Below are 20836 nucleotides of genomic sequence, written 5' to 3' on the forward strand. Positions count from 1 at the left end.
ATCACCCCTCCTCACCAATCGCATGCAGAGTGAAAGTGGAACCCCCCCATTTCCCCCGATCGCTCACACGCAGATTAGCAGCGGATCCTCCCTGCCACCCTCCCCACCAGAGAGTGGTCTGACCTGCCTCTCTCCCCCTACCAGAGAGCCACCTGACCCCCTTCTCCCCACCTCCACTCCACCAGAGAGCAATCTGAGCCATCTCCTTCCTCCGCCCCCAACCACCCCACCACCGATCTGAGTCAGAGAGTCGCCAGAATTTCTGAACTTACTTCTTCAGAAGCTGGAGCACCCGAATCGGACCTTTGTGGACCATGTCTGTTTCATACCGAATGTGGATGGGCGAACGCAGTGGTAAAGGGAGAAGTGCTGGTAGGTTTGGGTGTGCGGTCCATTAAGTAAATTTAAATACATGCAAATACATTTGAATTGATGTCACGCCGCTTTGGGCAAAGTCCACGTGGTGGTCATTTTTGGCGATAGATGAGGGGAGAACAGGCATGGAGATGGGTGTGGATCATACTACTCGCCTCACGCACAACTTTACCAAGTTTTTGCACCCGAAAAGTCTACAAGTTTATGAGAGGCACGGACAGAATAGATAGTCAAAAGCTTTGTTCCAGGGTCAATTGCTAGGGGGCATAGGTTTAAGGTGCCAGGAGCAAGTTTTAATAGAGATGAATGAGGTAGATTTTTTACACAGAGGCTGGTGGGTGCCTGGAACTTGTTGCCGGAGGAGGTAATGGATACAGTAGTGACTTTTAAGGGGCATCTTGACAAGTACATGAATGGGATGGGAACAGAGGGATATGGTCCCCGGAAGCATAGGGGGTTTTAGTTCAGTCAGGCAGCATGGTCGGTGCAGGCTTGGAGGGCTGAAGGACCTGTTCCTGTGCTGTAATTTTCTTTGATCTTTGCTCTTTGTTTTTTTGAAAACAGGCGCAACTTGATGGTAAAATCGGGCCCTTTCTCTTTTGTTGCTTGAGGACTTCTCAGTCCCTGTTTAATTTGAGAGCTATTCTGTGAAGTTGTTTCCTCCTTTAGCTTTACTGGCCAGACTTGATATATTTGACCAGCCCTCGCTCAAGGTTTATGGGGGCTCGTTCACTCCTTAGGCCCTTTGTTGTTCCTCCAGCTTTCTGCTCTCCTGCAGATTTCAGCTGGCTGACGTTGGCCTCTTTTCTTTCACTGACTAACACCTTGCTGCCAGCCAAATCATTTCCAAGGAGACAGTCAACTCCTGCTATTGGTCACACAGGGACAATTCCTATCATGACAGGGCCTGAAACAAGGTCACACTGTAGATGGCGGTGTGCAATCACAGATTGTCCTCCCACTCCAAGGATCAGTGCTTTGGCCTTCAGGCAGAATCCCGGTCCGGGGGCAGGGTGGGGGGTGGGGTTGGGGGGGGGCGGTGGGGGGGGAGTTGGTTAAAGATTGTCCGCATCTTTAAGACTTGAATAGCAGGTCAGTTGTAAAGACTCGCATTCTAATCAGTAATCTGTAAACTGTTATATGCTCTGTCTGAGGCCAGAACTCTCCATTCACCCGATGAAGGGGCAAACCCTGAAAGCTTGTGAGATTACTATCAAATAAATCGGTTGGACTTTAATCTTGTGTTGTGAGACTTCTTACTGTGTTTACCCCAGTCCAACGTCAGCATCTCCACATCTGGAGCAGTATAACAGACTTTCTCACATTTTGGGATGGGTAAGGGACACTGTTTCTGAAAGGGAAAAACATAGTGCCAGGCCTCCAGAGAGGGATTTTCTGCAGCAGGGGTCCCTGCCTGTTATGTTTCACTCCCATTTGGGAAATTATCGTGATGAAGCTCTATTAGACCCAGCTTCCAGCATTCAGATCCGGAGTGACCTATTTTGTCACAATGAGAACACCCAGATTTCAGGCTGCAGGGGGGCTTTTTGCACCTTTGCTCCTGCTTGTTTTCCTGGGTGGGGACTCTTTCTGATCATTCCAATGGGCATGGGAGTGGTTTGTGAAGGATCTTCCTGAGTTTCCTGGCCTGGGGTGAGATTGTAGCTGTTTGCTGAGCTGACTGCATCCCTGGCTGTGCGGATTCTCTACTCCTCCCGGTATACCCTCAAACTGGGGTGTAGGTATTTTTAAATTCTAACAATATCACCCATATAACCCACACAGATTTTTTTGTATATTGTACTCATCGGTCAAACTCCATTTGCTTCAGCGGTTTGAATGGGATGTGGGTCTGTCTGGGTTTCCTGTGAGTGTTCTGCAATTGCTGGTGATATGCCTTCGGACTAACTCATCAGCACTGTGAATGGCAGCCTCAGCCTGCTCATAAATCATGGACACATCAGGAGTCAGCAAGGAGTACACCTCTTGAGATCACACTGACAGCCCTTGAATTAAACATGTCCAGATATCTGATTGCTGTTTTAACTGTCCTGCTGCTTTCCCAAAAGTGGCATGTCACTTTGTTTGAATCTGGGAATGAGTCGAGCGTACTTGAGGGGTAGGTCAGGGAGTGATTCTGGGTTGGTGAGATAGAGGGTGATCCCGAGCAGAGGGAGACTTTACCGCGCAGTGTTCAGCTGTCTGCCCTCTCTCCTCCTTTGAGCTGTTAGCTCCAGTCCCAATTTTCCAAGCTTCTTTTTCTGTCCCTCCCTCTCCCCTTTTCCTTCTCCTGTTTCCTCTTTCTCACTCCTGAATATCTCTTTCTCCCTCTTTCTCCTCTCCTGAAATTCTAGCGACATTCATAGATTGATAGAATCCAGACAGAGCAGAAGGAGGGCATTTGGTCCAACAAGTATGCACCAACACTCCATCAGAGCATCTTACCCAGGCCCTACCCCCATAACCCAATGCATTTACCCTGCTAATGCCCCTAGCCTACACATCCTAAGACATTAAAGGGCAATTTACTATGGCCAATCCACCTAACATACACATTTTTGGATTGTGAGAGGAAACTGGAGCACCCAAAGAAAACCCACACAAACACTGGGAGAAAGTGAAAACTCCACACAGTCACCCAAGGTTGGAATTGAACCCAATCCCTGGAGCTGTAAGGCAGCAGTGCTAACCACTGTGCCACCATGCCACTCGTTGTCTCACCCATTCTGATTCTTAGTAGACTCACTGAGGGCAAATTTACCAAATAAATTTTAAATCTAGGACAGTTGGGAAAGTGGTAGAGTTTCCAACCCATATTTTTGGTGAGTTCAAATCCAGAACATTACGCACTTAATGCATGAAAAAATGGACTAAACCATTCCTTGCTTGTAGGGGAAGCGGACAGGTCTTAAAGCACCTGCCAGCCTGCTGTAGCAGCAGAGGGTGCTATTGCGCAGGTGCAGACCTCTGTGGCTACACATGCACAATGGCAAACTGCTGTAGCCGGCCTTGAACCAGCCCCCACCCCAACTATCCCCTTGGCCAGTCGCGAGCCTCACACCACCTGGAGACATCACTCTTACCCTTCCACCACCCAGGCCAATCAGCCCTTCTCCCCCCTCCCCCCAAACCAATCGCGATGCAGAGTCTCAGCGGGTCCCCCTCCCTACTCATCAGCCTAGCCCCATATGCCCCACCTCCCGCGATCCTGCTCCACGGCATTGCCCACTGGGGTGAAAGGCTGACATTGCCCAAGGGGCATCCCCACCCTTGCCCTCAACCTCACAGGGAGGCTTCAATGGACTCCTGTTGTACCGATGAGGCAACTGCAGCTGGTCCCCAGTCGTGGGGACCGTACGTGATCCTCACTGAAAAGAACCTCTCCTGATAAGGCTACAAAGGCAATTGAGCTCGGGCAATCGCCCACAGTAGAGGGTTGATTGGGCGAGAGGGGAGTAGGGCATCCTTACAGGTGTTGATAAACCCCGAAGTGGCTGGGCAAGAGATGAATGTGAAGGTGCGAGGGGCTGTGAGAGGGGGTCTAAAAAATGCCTGCATGAAGCTCACTTACCCTGGCTGAGTGTAGATCATTCATATTCTTGGGGCACTGCTGCCAATTCTCTTTTGCAGTGAACTGGCACTCACAATGGCTGCCACTCCATTCCAAGTGGGGCTGATGACCTTGATGGAAGGATATTTTGTGGGGCAGGAGTAGACTGCATCCTCTCTTTGTTGCACTCCATCCAGCAGTCTGGTGAAGGCTCCCTCTGAGAAACGAGATCTGGGCTTCCTGGCTGCCATCCTCTGCAGTAGATGTGGAACAAGTGCCAGGGAGTGTTGGGAGCCATTTATAGTGATTGCTGTGATTAAGTTGAGCTCTCCCAACTTATTGGAATCTCCACAAACTCCAATTCCTACTCAAGACCCATGCAGGACACACCTAAGTTTTAAGTTTAAGTTTAAGTCTATTTATTAGTGTCACAAGTCGATTAACACTGCAATGAAGTTATTGCGAAAATCCCCCAGTCACCACACCCCGGTGCCTGTTTGGATACACTGAGGGAGAATTTAGCATGGCTAATGCACCTAACCAGCACATCTTTTGGACTGTGGGAGAAAATTGGAGCTCCCAGAGGAGACCCACACAGACACTAGAAGAATGTGCAGACAGTGACTCAAACAGAGAATCGAAGCAGGGTCCTGGCATTGTGAGGCAACAGTGCTAACCACTGTGCTACCATGCCACGCATCATCTCCTTAAATGTTAACACTCCTGCCTACATTTTCTCTATCTGTGTCATTGCAAAACAAAATAAGCCACAACACGCGTGAGCAAGCACTCCCAGCCGGAGTAATGCCGGAGTTCAGAACCCTTACGCCATTTCAGGAGAGAGCCCGCATGGAGTTACGTCCACAATAAGATCAGCCATGACCTTATTGAATGGCGGAGCAGGCTTGAGGAGCCAAATGGCCTACTTTTCCTTTCAGTTTGTCTGTTCCTATTACAGCATGCCTAAGACTCCCTCAGCAAATACTCCTCCCTATTTTCCACAAGCAGGAATAACGCTTCTATTCCCTCTAAATTCTGCAGTCCACAATTCCTTCCTGAACTTTTCTATTATGTTACATGCAATTGCATCATCAAAAATCTCCTCAAAAGATATGTCTTGGACCACGCCTTTAGCTTGAGGCCTTCACTCTTCCCCCAATTCCTGTTTGTTGTCTGAAACCCTTTATTAAGCTTCTTGGGCATTTGTAATGATATAAATACAAGAGATGGAGATGCCAGTGTTGGACTGGGGGGCACAGTAAGAGGTCTGACAACATCAGGTTTAAGTCCAACAGATTTATTTGAAATTACTATCTGATGAAGGAGCAGTGCTCCAAAAGCTCATAATTTCAAATAAATCCCCCCTGTAGGATTTAACCTGGTGTTGTGAGACTTCTTACTATATAAATACATGATGTTCCACTTGAAAAAGAAACAGTAGCATTGCACCTAGCATTGTAACCAGGTAACCTTGACGACAGATTGGAGGAAAATTTGAGGGTTTGAACTGCAAACTGGAATAGGAATGCAGAGAATTCACAAGTCAGACCTTCATGCAGCAAATTGCTTACAAATGTCCCAAATTGTAATGCAAGTGGTTTGATTAGTTTGGGAATTTGTGAAAGTTGCATTCAAATGAGATATGTTGATTTAATGAGTTGAGTGCAAGTGGATTCGGTTTACCTCTGTATTCCAATTAATCAGATCATTGAAGGCTGGAATAAATATGAACAAGCTCGTTGGCCATGATCTATCAGCCCCGTTAACTGCAGTGCAAATCCCATGATGGCTGCTAAATCTTGCGAGCAGCTTAAAACAATGTAAATGTGATTTCCGTATGTTATAATATTGTAACATAATATTAAAAGATGTTGGGGGGGGTAGTTTTGTTGTCCATTCTGGTGGGGGGGGTGGGGCAAGGGGAGCCTTAAATTTAACATTGAGATCGGGATGCCTGGTAAAAGGACACCGTGATCTCAGAATTCTGACATTGCCAACAAGTTTAGGCCCCACCCATCCAGCTGGCTGTGTGATCCTCACCAGCACTTTGAAATTACACAGAGTGCTGCTAAATCGGTGAGAGGAGGCATCTGTGAAGTGGGCGAGTTTCCTATAGCTTTTCCCGCCTGATCTAACACTATACGGGCTGACTTTCAGCCTGCACTTTCTGTCTGCAGGAATGGCAGTACGCACTCAAAATCTAGATCGTGTGATTCACGCCATCGAGTTTACAAGTTACAATCTTCCAGACCCCTCGCTGGCGGAGTGAGGACATGCCGCAGGACCCAGGAAGCTCATTTGAATACATTAGCATGTCATTAGTGAGCACTGACTCCGGGACCTCCTCCCTCATCACATATTCAGCAGACGCTGGCATAGCATCACACAGCACCATTTACTACGGAGGGGTGTGTGGAAGGAGGGAAGAGGCCAATGATTGGACTGAGAAGGAGGGGAAGGGGGAATGAGGGCTGATTATCAGGGGGAAGGAGATGATGATTGAGGGGAAGGGGAGAAGGGGCCTATGATCAAAAGGGGAAGGGAACGATGATCGGGGAGGGGAAAGGGACCGATGGTCGGTGGGAAAAGAATTGATGAGCAACAGGCGAAGGGGCCAATGATCGTGGGGGGCAGTGACCAAGAGGGGAAGAGGTTGATGATCGCATGGGGGAAGGGGCTGATGATCAGAGGGGAAGGGACTAATGATAGGGAGGGAAAGGGCTGATGATTGGGGGAAGGTGTGGAAATGATGATTGGCAGGAAGAGGAGGGAGAGAAGTGCTGACTCTGATTGGGGGGAAGTGGGGTAGAGACAGGAGCCCCCTAAAGCCTCCATGATGGTTTGATAGGGAGGTTTATTCCTGTTATGACTGAGGCGCACTTTAAAGATGGCATCCTGATCTCAGTACAGTCAAGATTTGCCCGTGTGCAGCTCTCAGCATGGTGTCGTGAAAAACATTCCCTTTTTTTAAGCAGAGTATGGTAAGAATCGTAAAATCCTTACAGTACAGAAAGAGACCATTCAGCCCATCAAGTCTGCACAGACTACAATCCCACCCAGGCCCTACCGCCGTACATATTTACCCACTAATCCCTCTAACCTATGCATCTCAGGGCACTAAGGGTAATTTTTGGCATGGCCAATCAACCTAACCCACACATCTTTGGACTGTGGGAGGAAACCAAACTGCCCAGAGGAAACCCACACAGACACGAGAGAATGAGCAAACTCCCCACAGACAGTGACCCAAGCCATGAATCGAACCCAGGTCCTGGAGCTGTGAAGCAGCAGTGCTAACCACTGTGTTACCATGCTGCCTGAAGATCTGGAGAGAAAACCAAATTGTGTTCCTCATATCTCCCTATAAACAACTCTTTGCAATTTTTTGGTGAGAATCCCACCCCCATTGTGTTGCTTTACTACACGTGTCTTCCATGATTTGACACCAGATGAGAATGAATTTTATTAGGTTGAGAGACCACATTGATAATTCTGTCACATTAATTATATTGATTTGTGACAGAAGAGCCCTGGGAAAAGTTTTATCAGTACAACTGCTGGGCATGGAAACTTATTGACTTTTGGTACCAATAAAGTAATATACAAAACCCACATTATCAATAGTATGCTTTTGTGCATTACCAGGGCACATTTGTTGGTGGTTGTCTCCTCTTGTCGGATTTCAGTTTGCAAGGTATGTTTGATTTTATCACAAAGTGTAAATAAATATTATTATACTTCATCACATTATGAAACCTTGTTTAAATATATGCTTCCCTGTTAATTGAGGAACAGGCTGGAGTGTTTTAAGCTTTTTATTTGGCTTTGTTTCTTAACTGTATAGAGTTTGATTGATGCAGGAATTAGACAAGTTGTTAGGATTATAAGCTAACTAGTTAAAAAATACTCAAACGCCTTTTATCTTCTTCAATCAATAATGGAAGCAAAAGGCTAAACATTAATATTTGAAGTGATATGTGCAGCTAATTTTTCTCCAGGAAAGAACTCTGAGATCAAATACAACAAAGCAAAGCCCCTCACTTTGACTTCCAAGAGATTAATCGCAGTTGAGAATGGGATCTGTCTTCAGGAGTGAAGAGATGTGCTTGGTTCAACTTTTCTTTCAGACCGAGATAGCATACTGTTGTGTTAATGAACTGGGAGAGCTAGGACTTGTACAATTCAGAGATGTGAGTACTTTTTACGTTTAAAAAATATTTAAAGTTTATTTATTAGTATCACAAGTAGGCTTACACTGCAATGAAACTACCGTGAAAATCACCTAGTCGCCACACTCCGACACCTGGTCGAGTACACGGGGGGAGAATTTAGCATGGCCAATGCACCTAACTGGCACATCTTTTGGACTGTGAGAGGAAATCGCAGCACCAGGAAGAAACCCACACAGACAGGGGGAGAATGCGCACAGACAGTGACCCAAGCCGGGAATAAAACCCAGGTCCCTGACAACGTGAGGCGACAGTGCTAACCACTGTGCCACCATTTATAAATATATTTGTCAACAGACCTACATTTATTTTGTTTACAAAGATGTGATCTAATTCTATTCAAAAGCATTTATCTCTGCGTTGTCTACAACTGATGCTTACATGATTAAAAATGATACAAAACTCATTTAGCTATGTTGCCTCCACAAACTAGACAGCTTATCACATATCTTTTTGATTCATTTAATAAGTTTTGAGTGAGCAATTACAAGTGTCAATAGAAAATCAACTGATATCAGAGAAATTATTGCTTGTCTCTATCCTTTTCACATTAGCAACAGCTTCTTACTGATTTTTCCCATACTCTTGTAGTTGAATCCAGGAATCATTGCTTTCCAGAGGAAATTTGTGAATGAGGTCAGAAGATGTGATGAGATGGAGAGAATTCTACGTAGGTTTTATGTTCCAATTGGATCATTTAAATTTTCCTCGTAAAATTTGTTTCAAAACCTGAATTATTTGAAAAAATGACAAGTGCTTAAAGTTGAGTGCTGTGTCTCACAATTCATTGTTTTACTTTTCTTGCAGGGTTTTTAGAAAAAGAAATTACAAAAGCTAACATTCCAATCATTGAAAGTGCAGAAAATGATAAGGCCCCTTGCCCAAGGGATGTAATTGAATTGGAGGTAATTATCGATTTCTGCAACAACTGCCTATTTCACTACTTCTGCAAGAAATTACTGCCTTCTTCTTTGATTTGATTTGATTTATTATTGTCAAATGTATTAACATACTGTGAAAAGTACTGTTTCTTGTGCGCTGTGCAGACAAAACATACCATTCATAGAGAAGGAAACGAGAGAGTGCAGAATGAAGTGTTATAGTCATAGCTAGGATGTAGAAAAAGATCAACTTAATGCAAGGTAAGTCCATTCAAAAGTCTGGCAGCAGCATGGAAGAAAATGTTTTTGAGTCGATTGGTACGTGACCTCCAACTTCTGTATATTTTTCCTGACGGATGAAGGTGGAAGAGAGTATGTCTGGGGTGCATGGTGTCCTTAAGTATGCTGGCTGCTTTGCTGAGGCAGCAGGAAGAGTAGATGGAGTCAGTGGATGGGAGGCTGGTTTGCATGATGGAATGGGCTGCATTCGCGACCTTTTGTAGTTTCTTGCGGTCTTGGGCAGATCAGGAGCCATACCAAGCTGTGATACAACCAGAAAGAATGCTTTCTATGGCGCATCTGTAGCTGATATGCCAATTTCCTTAGTCTTCTGAGAAAGTAGAGGCATTGGTGGGCTTTCTTAGCTATAGTGTTGGCATGGGGTCGGGGGGGGGGAGGCGTGGGGGGGCGCCAGAGAGGTTGTTGGTGATCTGGACATCTAAAAGCGTGAATCTGTGATTCAACATAGATTTCCTTTTATTATATATAAAATTCATTGTAAAAAAGGTTACAGTCTGTTTTAGAAAAATTATAAAATGTGTGTGTACATATGTTAAAGAATGGAATTCAGGATTGTTCTATGATGTGGAATGCCAGTGTTGGATGGGGTAGGCGCAGTAAGAAATCTCACAACACCAAGTTAAAGTTCAACAGGTTTATTTGGTAGCGCGAGCTTTCGGAGCACAGCCCCTTCAACAGATGAGTGGAGAATTGGTTTCACAAACAGGGCAATATAGGCACAAACTCAATTACAAGATAATGGTTGGAATCTTAACAAGTAATCAAGTCTTTACAGCTGCAGACAATGCGAGTGGAGAGAGGGTTAAACACAGGTTAAAGAGGTGTGAATTGTCTCAAGTCAGGGCAGCAAGCCAGGCAAGAGGTTACAGACAGTGTGACATGAACCCAACATCCAGATTGAGGCCACCCTCATGTATGTGGAACTTGGCTATCAGTTTCTGCTCAGCAATTCTGCATTGTTGTGTGTCTTGAAGGCCGCCTTGGAGAACACTTACCCGAAGATCAGCAACTGAATGCCCTTGACTGCTAAAGTGTTTCTCGACAGTAAGGGAACACTTCTGCCTAGTGATTGTCGAGCAGTGTTTATTCATCTATTGTCGTAGCGTCTGCATGGTCTCACCAATGTACCATGCCTCGGGACATCCTTTCATACAGCGTATCAAGTAGACAACATTGGCCGAGTCACAGCAAGGTAGTTGCAACAATGCTGTTGTCATGGGAGATGCTGGTGTACAGTGCCAAGACATTCGTTGTGATGAGGAGTGTTCCTGGTTCAACTGTTCCATGGATGCTGAGTTTCTATAAGAAGTCCATAGTGTTGCGACAGAAGCTGGGAGCTCTTTGTACAATTGGTTTCAGGATGCCCTCGATGTAAGTGGAGAGGTTCTCACACAAGGTCCCATTGCCTGATACTTTGGGACGGCTGGTTGTGTGGGATATGACATCTTCAACATGTCATTAATAAAGATGAACATTTCACCACCACCATCCCCACACCACACTACTTGCCTCCAAATAACCGTGCAACCTCAAGCAGACCATTGTTCACAGCAAATCACCCAGCTTTCAGGAGAACAGTGACCACGACACCATATAACCTCTGCAAGACATGCCAGACCATCAACACAGAAGCCATCATATCACGTGAGAACACCATTCACCAGGTACACAGTGCATACTCTTGTGACATGGCCAATGTTGTCTACCTGATACGCTGCAGGATTGGGTGGCCCGAGACATGGTACATTGGCAAGACCATGCAGACACTACAACAACGGATGAATGGACACCGCTCGACAATCACCAGGCAAGGATGTTCACTTCCAGTTGGCAAACACTTCAGCAGTCACGGGCATTCAGCCACTGATCTTTAGGTAAGCATTCTCCAGGACTCATGACAATGCAGAATCGCTGAATCAGCAGAAACTGATAGCCAAGTTCCACACACATGAGGATGACTTCAATCAGAATCTTGGATTCATGTCACCCCCACAACTTGCCTGGGCTTGCAAAATCTCACTAACTGTCTTGGCTTGAGACAATTCACACCTCTTTAAACTGTGCTTTACTCTCTCTCGACTCTGCAGCTGTAAAGATTTGATTACCTGTTAAGACTCGCACTCCAACCATTATCTTATAATTGAGTTTGTGTCTATATATGCCCTGTTTGTGAAACCAATTCTCTACTCACCTGATGAAGGGGCCACACTCCAAAATCTTGTGCTACCAAATAAGCCTGTTGGACTTTAACCCAGTGCTGTGAGACTTCTTACTAGGATTGTTCTATAAATTAAAATGTAAGGTGATTAGGTGTTCTCTAAGGAGACCTTTTGCAACGTAAAGGTAATTGTACTCAGCAAAAGATTCTCAGTTTCATTTTCAATGATTTAATATTTGTCACTTACTTTTGATATATTTATGAGTTTGTATGTATTTACTGCATCTGCTGGAAGAATCAGAGATGCAGTTTTGATTACACTTTTCGAATATGTTTCCCCACACACCTTCTTTGTTCACATCTTCCAACTCTTTCACTTCTTCATGCTACAAGGCTCTGGGCACTGTGGCTGTTCTCTCTTTCCTCTCATTCTATCCAATGCTTATGGTCAGGAATTCGCAAATCTTGTTCAACTAGACACAGTCAATTCAAAGCAATAGAAGTTAGAGGTCAGTCATAGGCAATATCCATCAATTAAAACATTCTCCCTTAGATCACAGCCCCTTCCAACTGTCAATCTTGTCATAACATCTCAGAGTGTTTCCATTTAGCTTAAGACTTCACAGTGGAAGAATAGTGATTTCATGCCCAGTCAGTATATTGTGATAGTAACATCCTGGGCTATACAACACTTGACAGGTATTTCAAGAATAATGGTACCTGTGGATTAAATATAAAGATGAATATTCTAAAACCACATTAAATTATGCTGGATTAAATGATTGTCGCTTCCATCACTTACCACTGCATCATGTGACTGCCAGGATGATGAAATGCCAAGTACATGGACTGTGGTCTATTCTTATGCTATTTATTGTTTTTCTTCATTGAGGACCAGAGGAGCCTCTCACAGAGTTTAAAGAAATTGTTTTTCTTGACTCTCCTTCTCAAATATTTACCTCAGCATCAGAATGAAGGGTGGCATAGTTCACAATGAAGCATGTAAAACGTATTTTCTTTTGGCTTGTGATCAAAGAAAAAGGATTGCATCATTTGTCATGATGGCACAGAATTACTATTGTAAAACTTTAATCCTTAAAATTATTCCTGAAGCAAAAATAACAAGATTATAGTTTCAGTCCGCAAGTAGTAAGTTAGGGGAAAAATGACTTAAAGATTTGTCTTTCAAAAATGAACACAATTAATTTCTGTTAGTATTATTCTAGTGACTTGTATCTGATTGAAAACAGCAAAAGTGTAACAAGTATTTGTATTTGCCATTTCAGTCAAAAATGGATATTTTAGGCTCCTTTATAAAAGGATGTGTTAACATTTCAAGCTATTGTCCTCTCAGCAAATCAATTTTAATTAGGTTTATCTGCCCTTCATAAGTGCTCTTTGCAGAACTGTGGGGAATTGAAGCAGTGAAATTTCCGCTTTTTCTCATTTAGACTGCTTTTGAAAAGCTAGAAAAAGAGTTGAAAGAGATCAACACGAACCAAGAAGCTTTGAAAAATAATTGCCTGGAGCTGACAGAGCTAAAATTCCTTCTTCAGATAACGGAAGACTTCTTTGAAGAGGTATGTCAGTTATTGCCACATATGTATTGAGTACATTTATGTTATTGCACCATGATGGAATAACAAGTATTTCTAATGCCATCGGCAGAAGTATTAAAGTGTTCTCTAGTCGAGGAAAATATATTAAGCTGTCTAGATTTTAACATTTGTTATGAGTTTCATATTCGTGAATTCTTAAAAGATAGCAGTGCGATTTAAAGTTTCTGGAACTAGAAAGAGATATTGTCCAAGATACAACCTTCCCTTTTTTGTTCCCTTCACTCTCCCACACAATGCCAAACACAGACGAGCAGATTCATGTATATACAATGTTACTGGCATTTATTCATATGGTATTGTGCCTCTGTTTATAGACCAACCAAACCATCATGATGATTTCAATCCCCTCATGCAATTATTGAATATAATTAAATAAATAATATAGTTGATGGAGGAAATAATTTTAATTGCTACAGGGCTGTTGTTTTTAATAAAAGCAGTTTGCTCCTTTCCTGTATATTGTGATCAGTAACCATCACTGAGTGCTGCAAATGGATATACTGCCCTCTGATATCACAGGGTTCAACTGATAGTTTGTTCAAGAAAAGTGCTTAAAAGCTTTTCTGAAGCATTTGCAGCTGGTTGAATAAAACTCTTTTGGTATTTGTTGCTTTATACCACCATTTATGGTTGGAATAATTTTCAGTGTTTTTTCGATGTATCATGGCTCAAATGCTCCTCATCCCCATTTTCCTGCCTTTTTCCCATAACCCTGCAACCCATTGCCAATTAAAAATCTATCTAACTCCTCCTTAAATTTACTCACTGTCCCAGCATCCACCGTACTTTGGGGTAGCAAATTCCACAGATTCACAGCCCTTTGGGAGAAGTAACTTCTCCTCAACTCTGTTTTAAATTTGCTACCCCTCATCTTAAGACTATGACCTCTCATGTGAGAATGCCCCACAAAAGGAAGCACTGCTCCACATCTACTTTATCCATACCTTTTGTCATCTGTTCTCATTCTTCTAAATTCCAGAGAGTATAGACCTAAACTGTTCAATCTATCTTCATACGACAAACTCCTCATCTCTGGAGTCAATCTAGTGAACCTCCTCTGAACTGCCTCAATGTCACTACATCTTTCCTCAAATAAGGGGACCAAAACTGTGCACAATACTCCAGATGAGGCCTCACCAATGCCTTGTAGGTGTCATCACATGACCTCCCTCCTCCAACCACCTGACTCTCGCACCCCTGCCAATGGCTGCCCAACTTAACCATACTTATGACACACTGGCTTGCCAAACCAATTGGAAAGCAAACAGTTTCATTACCCAACTGGGTGATACTTGACTGTCAGTCAAATAACCTTTTTCTTTGATGTCTGATGTTTAAGTACTGAATAAACGTAAGTATTCAAAGATTTTTTTTAATGAATGTGCCTGTGATTTTTTTTTATTCATTCCTGGGACGTGGGCATCGCTAGCTGGTCAGCATTTAATGCCCGTCCCTAGTTGCCCCAGGGCAGTTGAGAGTCAACCACGTCATTATGGTTCTGGAGTCAAATGTAGGTTAGGCCAGGTAAGGACGGCAGACTTCATGAATCAGGTGGGTTTTTCTGACAATCAACAATGGTTTCATGGTCATCAGTAGATTCTTAATTCCAGATATTTTTTATTGAATTCAAATTCAAACATCTGCTGTGGCGGGATTCGAACCCGGGTCCCCAGAACATTAGCTGAGTTTCTGGATATTACCACAAGGCCATCTCCTGCCCAACAGGGGTTGTTCTCTTGGGCTACTCAGTGCAGTGCCCTGGAGGTTAATCTATAAGAAGACTCCAGTTCAATCCTGGAGAGATTGTAATATGATAGCGACCCAAGCCAAGATTTTTTGCTGAGCAAAAAAGGCGTCACAGGTGGAAAATCTCATGAGGATGCTGAAACGAGAGTCTCAGTGGCAAGATCTTACATTCTGATTTTCCCAGTCCCATGCCAGTGATGTAATGAAGTTCCTGCCCAGAAATGTCAGGGACCTAATTTCCTTTATTTTCATCACATTAAAGAGTTCCCTGTTATCTGTTCCCACCAAGTTAAGAAACTCTGCCTTCGCCAGCATTACACCACATCAGTGAGGTTTACCGCTACTTTTACAAAATGCCCCTCAGCACCCTGACACTGCCCCAGCATGGCCCCTCAGCACCCTGACACTGCCCTCTGGTACTGCCCCTAGCACACTGGTGCTGTCCCAGGGAGCAGTGCCAGGGGGGCAACGCCAGGGGCCAGGAGACACTGCCAGCAGGTTATTTGGTGAGCCTCACTGGGGGCTGATTCCCCCTTATCTGTGATAGGAGCAGAGGGGGGAGTTTTTTTCTCTGTAACACCATCAGTGTGATGGCGTCACAGACGCCTGCAGCATTTTTTTTCCCCCCTAGTATCCGGCGAGAAAAGCTGGCTGTGCAGCCAGGAAGCTGCATATTTAGGGGTGGGGGTAAGGGGAGGGGGAGGGAGGCGTGCAGATTCTCCCAAAAGTGCTGAATTGGCGAGAAAACTAGTCTCGATCATAACTATATTTTCAGTACAACTTCAGACCTGAACGTCCGCACTCTGTACACTGCAGAGGTCTCAAACGTGAATATTAAAAACCCGGGGAGATGGGGCCTATTCACACCAGAGGCTGACAGCTCTGGAACTCTGCGCTTGTGCCAGCCCGGGACCCCTACAGTGGGGCACCATAACGGCCCAATCGCAGTCCCCATGACAATTCCTGGGTCAGCCACCTCCCCCCTCAAGCGCCCCACTGGAATAAAGTACTCCGGGCAGGGTGGCCTTTAAAATAGATTCTAAATACATTTAAAACAGATTCAAATCACTTACCTCTCTTCCAGCTGGTTTCCAGCACGGTCTCGACTGTAACTATTCTCTGACTCTGGGAGACGCGCACGCGTGTGGAACACATGCATGAAATGGCCGACATGCACATCTCTCGACCCGACCCTCCAGAAAATTTGCAGGTCGCAATAGGAGAATTGCCCCCCTCCCACACCACCGTGCCCCCCCCCCCCCCCCCCCCCCACCCCACCCCAGTTTCTCACCAGTACTTAGAGAAAAAAATCAGAAAACTTTGCCCCCACGCTTCTGGAACACCATCCACCTTTCAGCCGCAGTTTGCACACATTCACCCAGGCTCAGCCTTGCTATTCAGAGAAAGTCATTATTCCTTTTCCAGCACTGGACTCATTCCCACTGCTGGACCTCTGAGTTGTTGACCTCTACTGCATCTATGTCTATGCCTCCTTGGTTATTTGGAATGGCGTCTTCCAGTCATTTGATGGGAATATTATCTCCATCATTCCCCAATTGCCAGGAGGATATCTGACAGTGTTAATAAACCAGGGGGGATATCTAATTGACCACCCTGTGGCATCTCCACTGGAATGAATGTTCAGTCACAATCGGTATTTTACATTTCTGTCCTGGACAAATTTCTTGTGTTAGGTCGCAGCACCCAATTTTAAACAATTTTACACTTCACCCAACTACCTCCTCTAACATCCAGAGGTACACTCAGTTTTACTATACTTTTATACTCAGTGCTAGTGTGGCTGCCTTTGAAAAATTGGGCCAACTCCAGTACATGTGTCAGTTGCTTTGTGGATTTCCCACCCCCAGCACATGATTGTAAGGACCAACAGCCCCCAGCCACTTCTGTTAATTGGTCAATCAATCTACTCAAACCTGGGCACCCAGGAGGTGCTGTTCACTACCAGCAGCATTCCTCCACAATTGGTAATCTTACAGCCTGGCTCTGACTACAGCTATTACCGTCAAGCTGGGAGTCAGAAAGCAGGGGAACACCATCACCTGCAAACTTCCTCCAAGCCGGCACGGTGGCACAGTGGTTAGCACTGCTGCCTCACGGCGCCAGAGACTTGGGATCGAGTCCCGGCTTGGGTCACCATCTGTGTGGAGTTTGCACGTTCTCCTCGTGGATTTCCTCCAGGTGCTCTGGTTTCCTTCCGCAGTCTAAAGATGTGCGGGTTAGGTTGATTGGCCATGCTAAATTGACCCTAGTTTCGGGGGTATTAACAGGGTAAATATGTGGAGTTCCAGGGAAAGGGTGTGATTGTGGTTGGTGCAGGCTCAAATGTCCTCCTTCTGTACTGTAGGAATTCTATGATTCTATGCAGCCCACCACCATCCTGACTTGAAACTATAATATTGCTCCTTCACTGTCACTGGGACAAAATCCTGAAATCCACTTCCTAACAGCTCTGTGGGTGTACCTAGGCCACTAAACATTGCAGCAATTGAAGAAGGCAGCTCATCACCACCTTCTCAAGGGATAGGTAACAAATATTGGCCTTATCAAGAAACACACATCCTGAAGAGTAAAAGTGAGGACAGATGAAGGGGAGAACATTGGTGCTGGAGCAGGAAATTGATTTTGAGGGTAAGTTAAACGAAAGGAAGCATGTTGTGAATGCCTCTGAAGAGCCTCTCATTTATTTCAACCTATTACCATTCAATTTCAACTGTCTGCCAACCAATTTCAGCTGCAATAATGGGCAATGCCAGTGGAAAATCTAGCATTGTGTGACAACAGGTTGTTTATTTCAGACACTGCAACCAATCGTCATGGTACCCTTCTCTAGCTTCCACAAAGGCAAACAGAGCAGTTAGGATCAGCAACCTTCTGGCAGTACAGACTCTTCAAATTACTCCATGGTGAACAAGACTGCGGGAAGTGGAACGTGCAATAAGTGATAGTTGCAGGGAAACACATTTGTCAAAAGGGTCTCCAATGTCAGATAGATCAATTTAACTGCAAAGATTTGTTGACGCTGTTCAAGTGCTGTTTGAATGAACCATACAACAGACTCGTTCTGTAAGGGGCAGCAACAAACAATCCCTTTTGCAGATTGACAACTGATAAATGCGACTCCTGCAGAAAATGGGAAGAATTTCTGTATGTTAGGCTGCCGATTATGATACAACTACAGGCTGTTATAAGCCATGAACTTTCACACTGGAGAAAATGGTGGCCAATTGCCTGGAGGTTCGATTCATCCATAAATTCAAGTCACAACACAATGGCTTTATTCCAGTCCAATTCTAAATTATTAAAACCTATCAAAACACACAAGCACTGCCCATCACATCATTCTATGGACAAGAAACTTGATAAAGTATTGATTTTGATTGATGAACATTATTTATTCACCAAGAGTACAAACATATTGGGCTGATTCACCCAAATAAAGTCTAAGTGTCGAATACATGTAAAAACTGGAGTAAATCCTGCTTTTTTCTCAGTGGGAGTTTCAAAATGAATCTCCCATATTCTGCACTGCAGATGCCCCCTTGGCATTGGAACTTTGCCCTTTGGCTGTGCTGGGGGCTCAGGCTGGCACTGCCAAGGTGCAATGCCCAGGGGGCACCACCCAGCGCCCAACCCTCTGAGGGCCTCGATGACCCCCCCCCCCGCCCCTTCACTCCAGCAGGGTCAGGTCACCAGGTCCCCACAAGTGGGGAACTCTATTAAACTCCATTGGAACCACTCCTTGCAGGGGTGTGGGGAGATGGTAGCAGGCTGAGAGATTTCAATCCTGGGCCTGCAAATGATATTTAAATGGTTATGGAAATGACCATTTAAATAAATTATGCAGCTCTGTGCCAATTTCAGAGCTGTGGCAAGGGAACCGCATTCTATTTATTTTTGCACCTACACAGTTGGAGGCGCTGATTGGAGCTGCAGGGTTTTGGGTGCATTAAGCCCCACCCACAGGCTTGTGCAGCATGATTCGGAATTGCTGATATTTTTGCAGGCAGAGGGTGTATAGGAGCACCTGAGAATGGGTCTAAAAGTCGGATCTGAAACACTCCCAGTTTCAAGTCCACCCAGCACTTAGAATCAAAATGGTAAAATGTGGCCCATGGTGTTACAGTCATAGCTAGGGTGTTGAGAAAGATCAACTTAATGCAAGATAGGTTGCATTAAGTCTGTTGGCAGCAGGGAAGAAGCTGTTATTGAGTGGGTTGGTACGTGCCCTCAGATTTTTGTAACTTCTTCCCAATGAAAGGAGGTGGAAGCCAGAATGTTGGGATGCATGGGGTCCTTGATTATGCTTTCTGCTTTTCCAAGGCAGTGAAAGGTGTAGACAGGAGTGTTTAAAAGTGCTGTGTCCCTGGTCTTTCAGTCAGTGAGATTAGTTACTGATACATCCAGTGAAGAAAAGTGTTCCAACTAATTGAGTTGTCACTGGGACGTAGCCTGAACTTTTGCCTTCGCCAAAAGTTCTTTTGGGGTTAACGTTGCTTATCCGCCTTATCGATGGTCAATGTTCTGTAATGCATGTGGAGTGGGTGGGTGAGGAAATAACTTACCCTATGTCACAGTTTGGAGCTTGAGCAACATGATTAGGCCCAAAAAACATGCGTCCACTGGCCCCAGTCCCCACCAGCAGCAGTATTCAAACAATCAGGCCTGCAGTGGTTCTCACAAATACTCCAGCAAGGTCACCATCAGAGATGACCACTGAGCACGCGACAGGCAGGATGGGAAACTAGGGTTTTGGAATTGCTAGAAGTTTGTTTACGTTTTATCAATTTGTTCTCATAAGGAGAAATAAATTAGACTCTTTCATAATGGTTTTGTAAATGAGAATTCTTCTATCTAGGCAGCTCTGTATTTACATAATTGAAAAACGATTTTCCCTTCATGGAAAACAAGCTTTCAGCCTGCGGTAATTGAAAAATAAAAGCGCTTTGCAGTCTGTAGCTTTTAATGTGTGTTGGGTTTTGTCTTCTCCAGGCTGAATCCCAGCTGTCAGGCTCTGAGCTTCCCTCTGAAGAGTCCGTCTCTGTAACAGGTTTCTCAAGGAGGCACAGCAGTACTAGCGGAGGAGGACGTCTGAAACTGGGGTAAATCAAGTATCTGTATTCCACATGCAGTTGTAAAGTAGGTTATATTCACACAGTGGGTGCAAAAATACGATCTAAAACAGGACGGAAAGAGTTTAAAAGATGAGGGTGCACAGCAGAATGTGAAGTTGCTTGGGATCAGAGGTGAGCTGGCAAGGTGGATACAGAACTAGCTCAGTCATAGAAGACAGAGAGTAGAACAAAGAACAACACAGCACGGGAAACAGGCCCTTCGGCCCAGTGAGCCCAGTGGAAGGATATGTTTCTGAATGGAGGACTGTGTCAAGTGGTGTTCCTCAGGGATCAGTGCTGGGACCTTTGCTGTTTGTAATATATATAAATGATTTGGAGGAAAATGTAACTGGATTGATTACTACGCTTGCAGATGACACAAAGGTTAGTAGATTTGTGGATAGTGATAAGAGCCACCAGAGGATACAGCAGGATACAGAATGGTTGGAGGCTTGGGTGGAGAAATGGCAGATGGAGTTCAATCTGAACAAATGTGAGGTAGTGCATTTTGGAAGGTCTAATACAGCTAGGAAATATATAGTAAATGGCAGAACCCTTAAGAGTATTGATAGAGGGATGTGAGTGTAGAGATACACAGATCACTGAAAGTGGCAATGCAGGTGGAGAAGGTAGTTAAGAAGGCATACGTCATGCTTGCCTTCATTGGCCGGGGCACTGAGGTTAAAAATTGGCAAGTCATGTTGCAGCTTTATAGAACCTTAGTTAGGCCGCACTTAGAATATAACATTCAATTCTACCATACTACCAGAAAGATGTGGAGGCTTTGGAGAGGGTACAGAAAAGATTTAACAGGACGTTGCCTGGTGTGGAGGGTATTAACTATGG

General features: G+C 44.7%; 1 protein-coding gene across 6 annotated transcripts in view; it reads left to right on the forward strand.

Moving 5' to 3' along the window:
• LOC145356924 (V-type proton ATPase 116 kDa subunit a 1-like) overlaps positions 1-20836 on the forward strand; it is a 246098-nt gene that overhangs the window by 114959 nt on the left and 110303 nt on the right. For 3 of the 6 annotated variants that reach the window (XM_080209928.1, XM_080209968.1, XM_080209959.1), the window contains exons 2-7: positions 7571-7619; positions 7924-8115; positions 8746-8824; positions 8962-9059; positions 12945-13073; positions 19869-19978. In XM_080209928.1, the coding sequence (XP_080066054.1) occupies positions 7999-8115; positions 8746-8824; positions 8962-9059; positions 12945-13073; positions 19869-19978 (533 nt within the window). In that variant the 5' untranslated portion in view covers positions 7571-7619; positions 7924-7998. Of the gene's footprint in view, positions 1-7570; positions 7620-7908; positions 8116-8745; positions 8825-8961; positions 9060-12944; positions 13074-19868; positions 19979-20836 lie in introns of all 6 variants that reach the window. The other 3 variants (XM_080209944.1, XM_080209953.1, XM_080209935.1) reach the window with 2 other exon arrangements.

The sequence above is a fragment of the Carcharhinus amblyrhynchos genome, chromosome 2, assembly GCF_965287045.1.
Source record: "Carcharhinus amblyrhynchos chromosome 2, sCarAmb.v2.hapA, whole genome shotgun sequence".
NCBI lineage: Eukaryota > Metazoa > Chordata > Chondrichthyes > Carcharhiniformes > Carcharhinidae > Carcharhinus > Carcharhinus amblyrhynchos.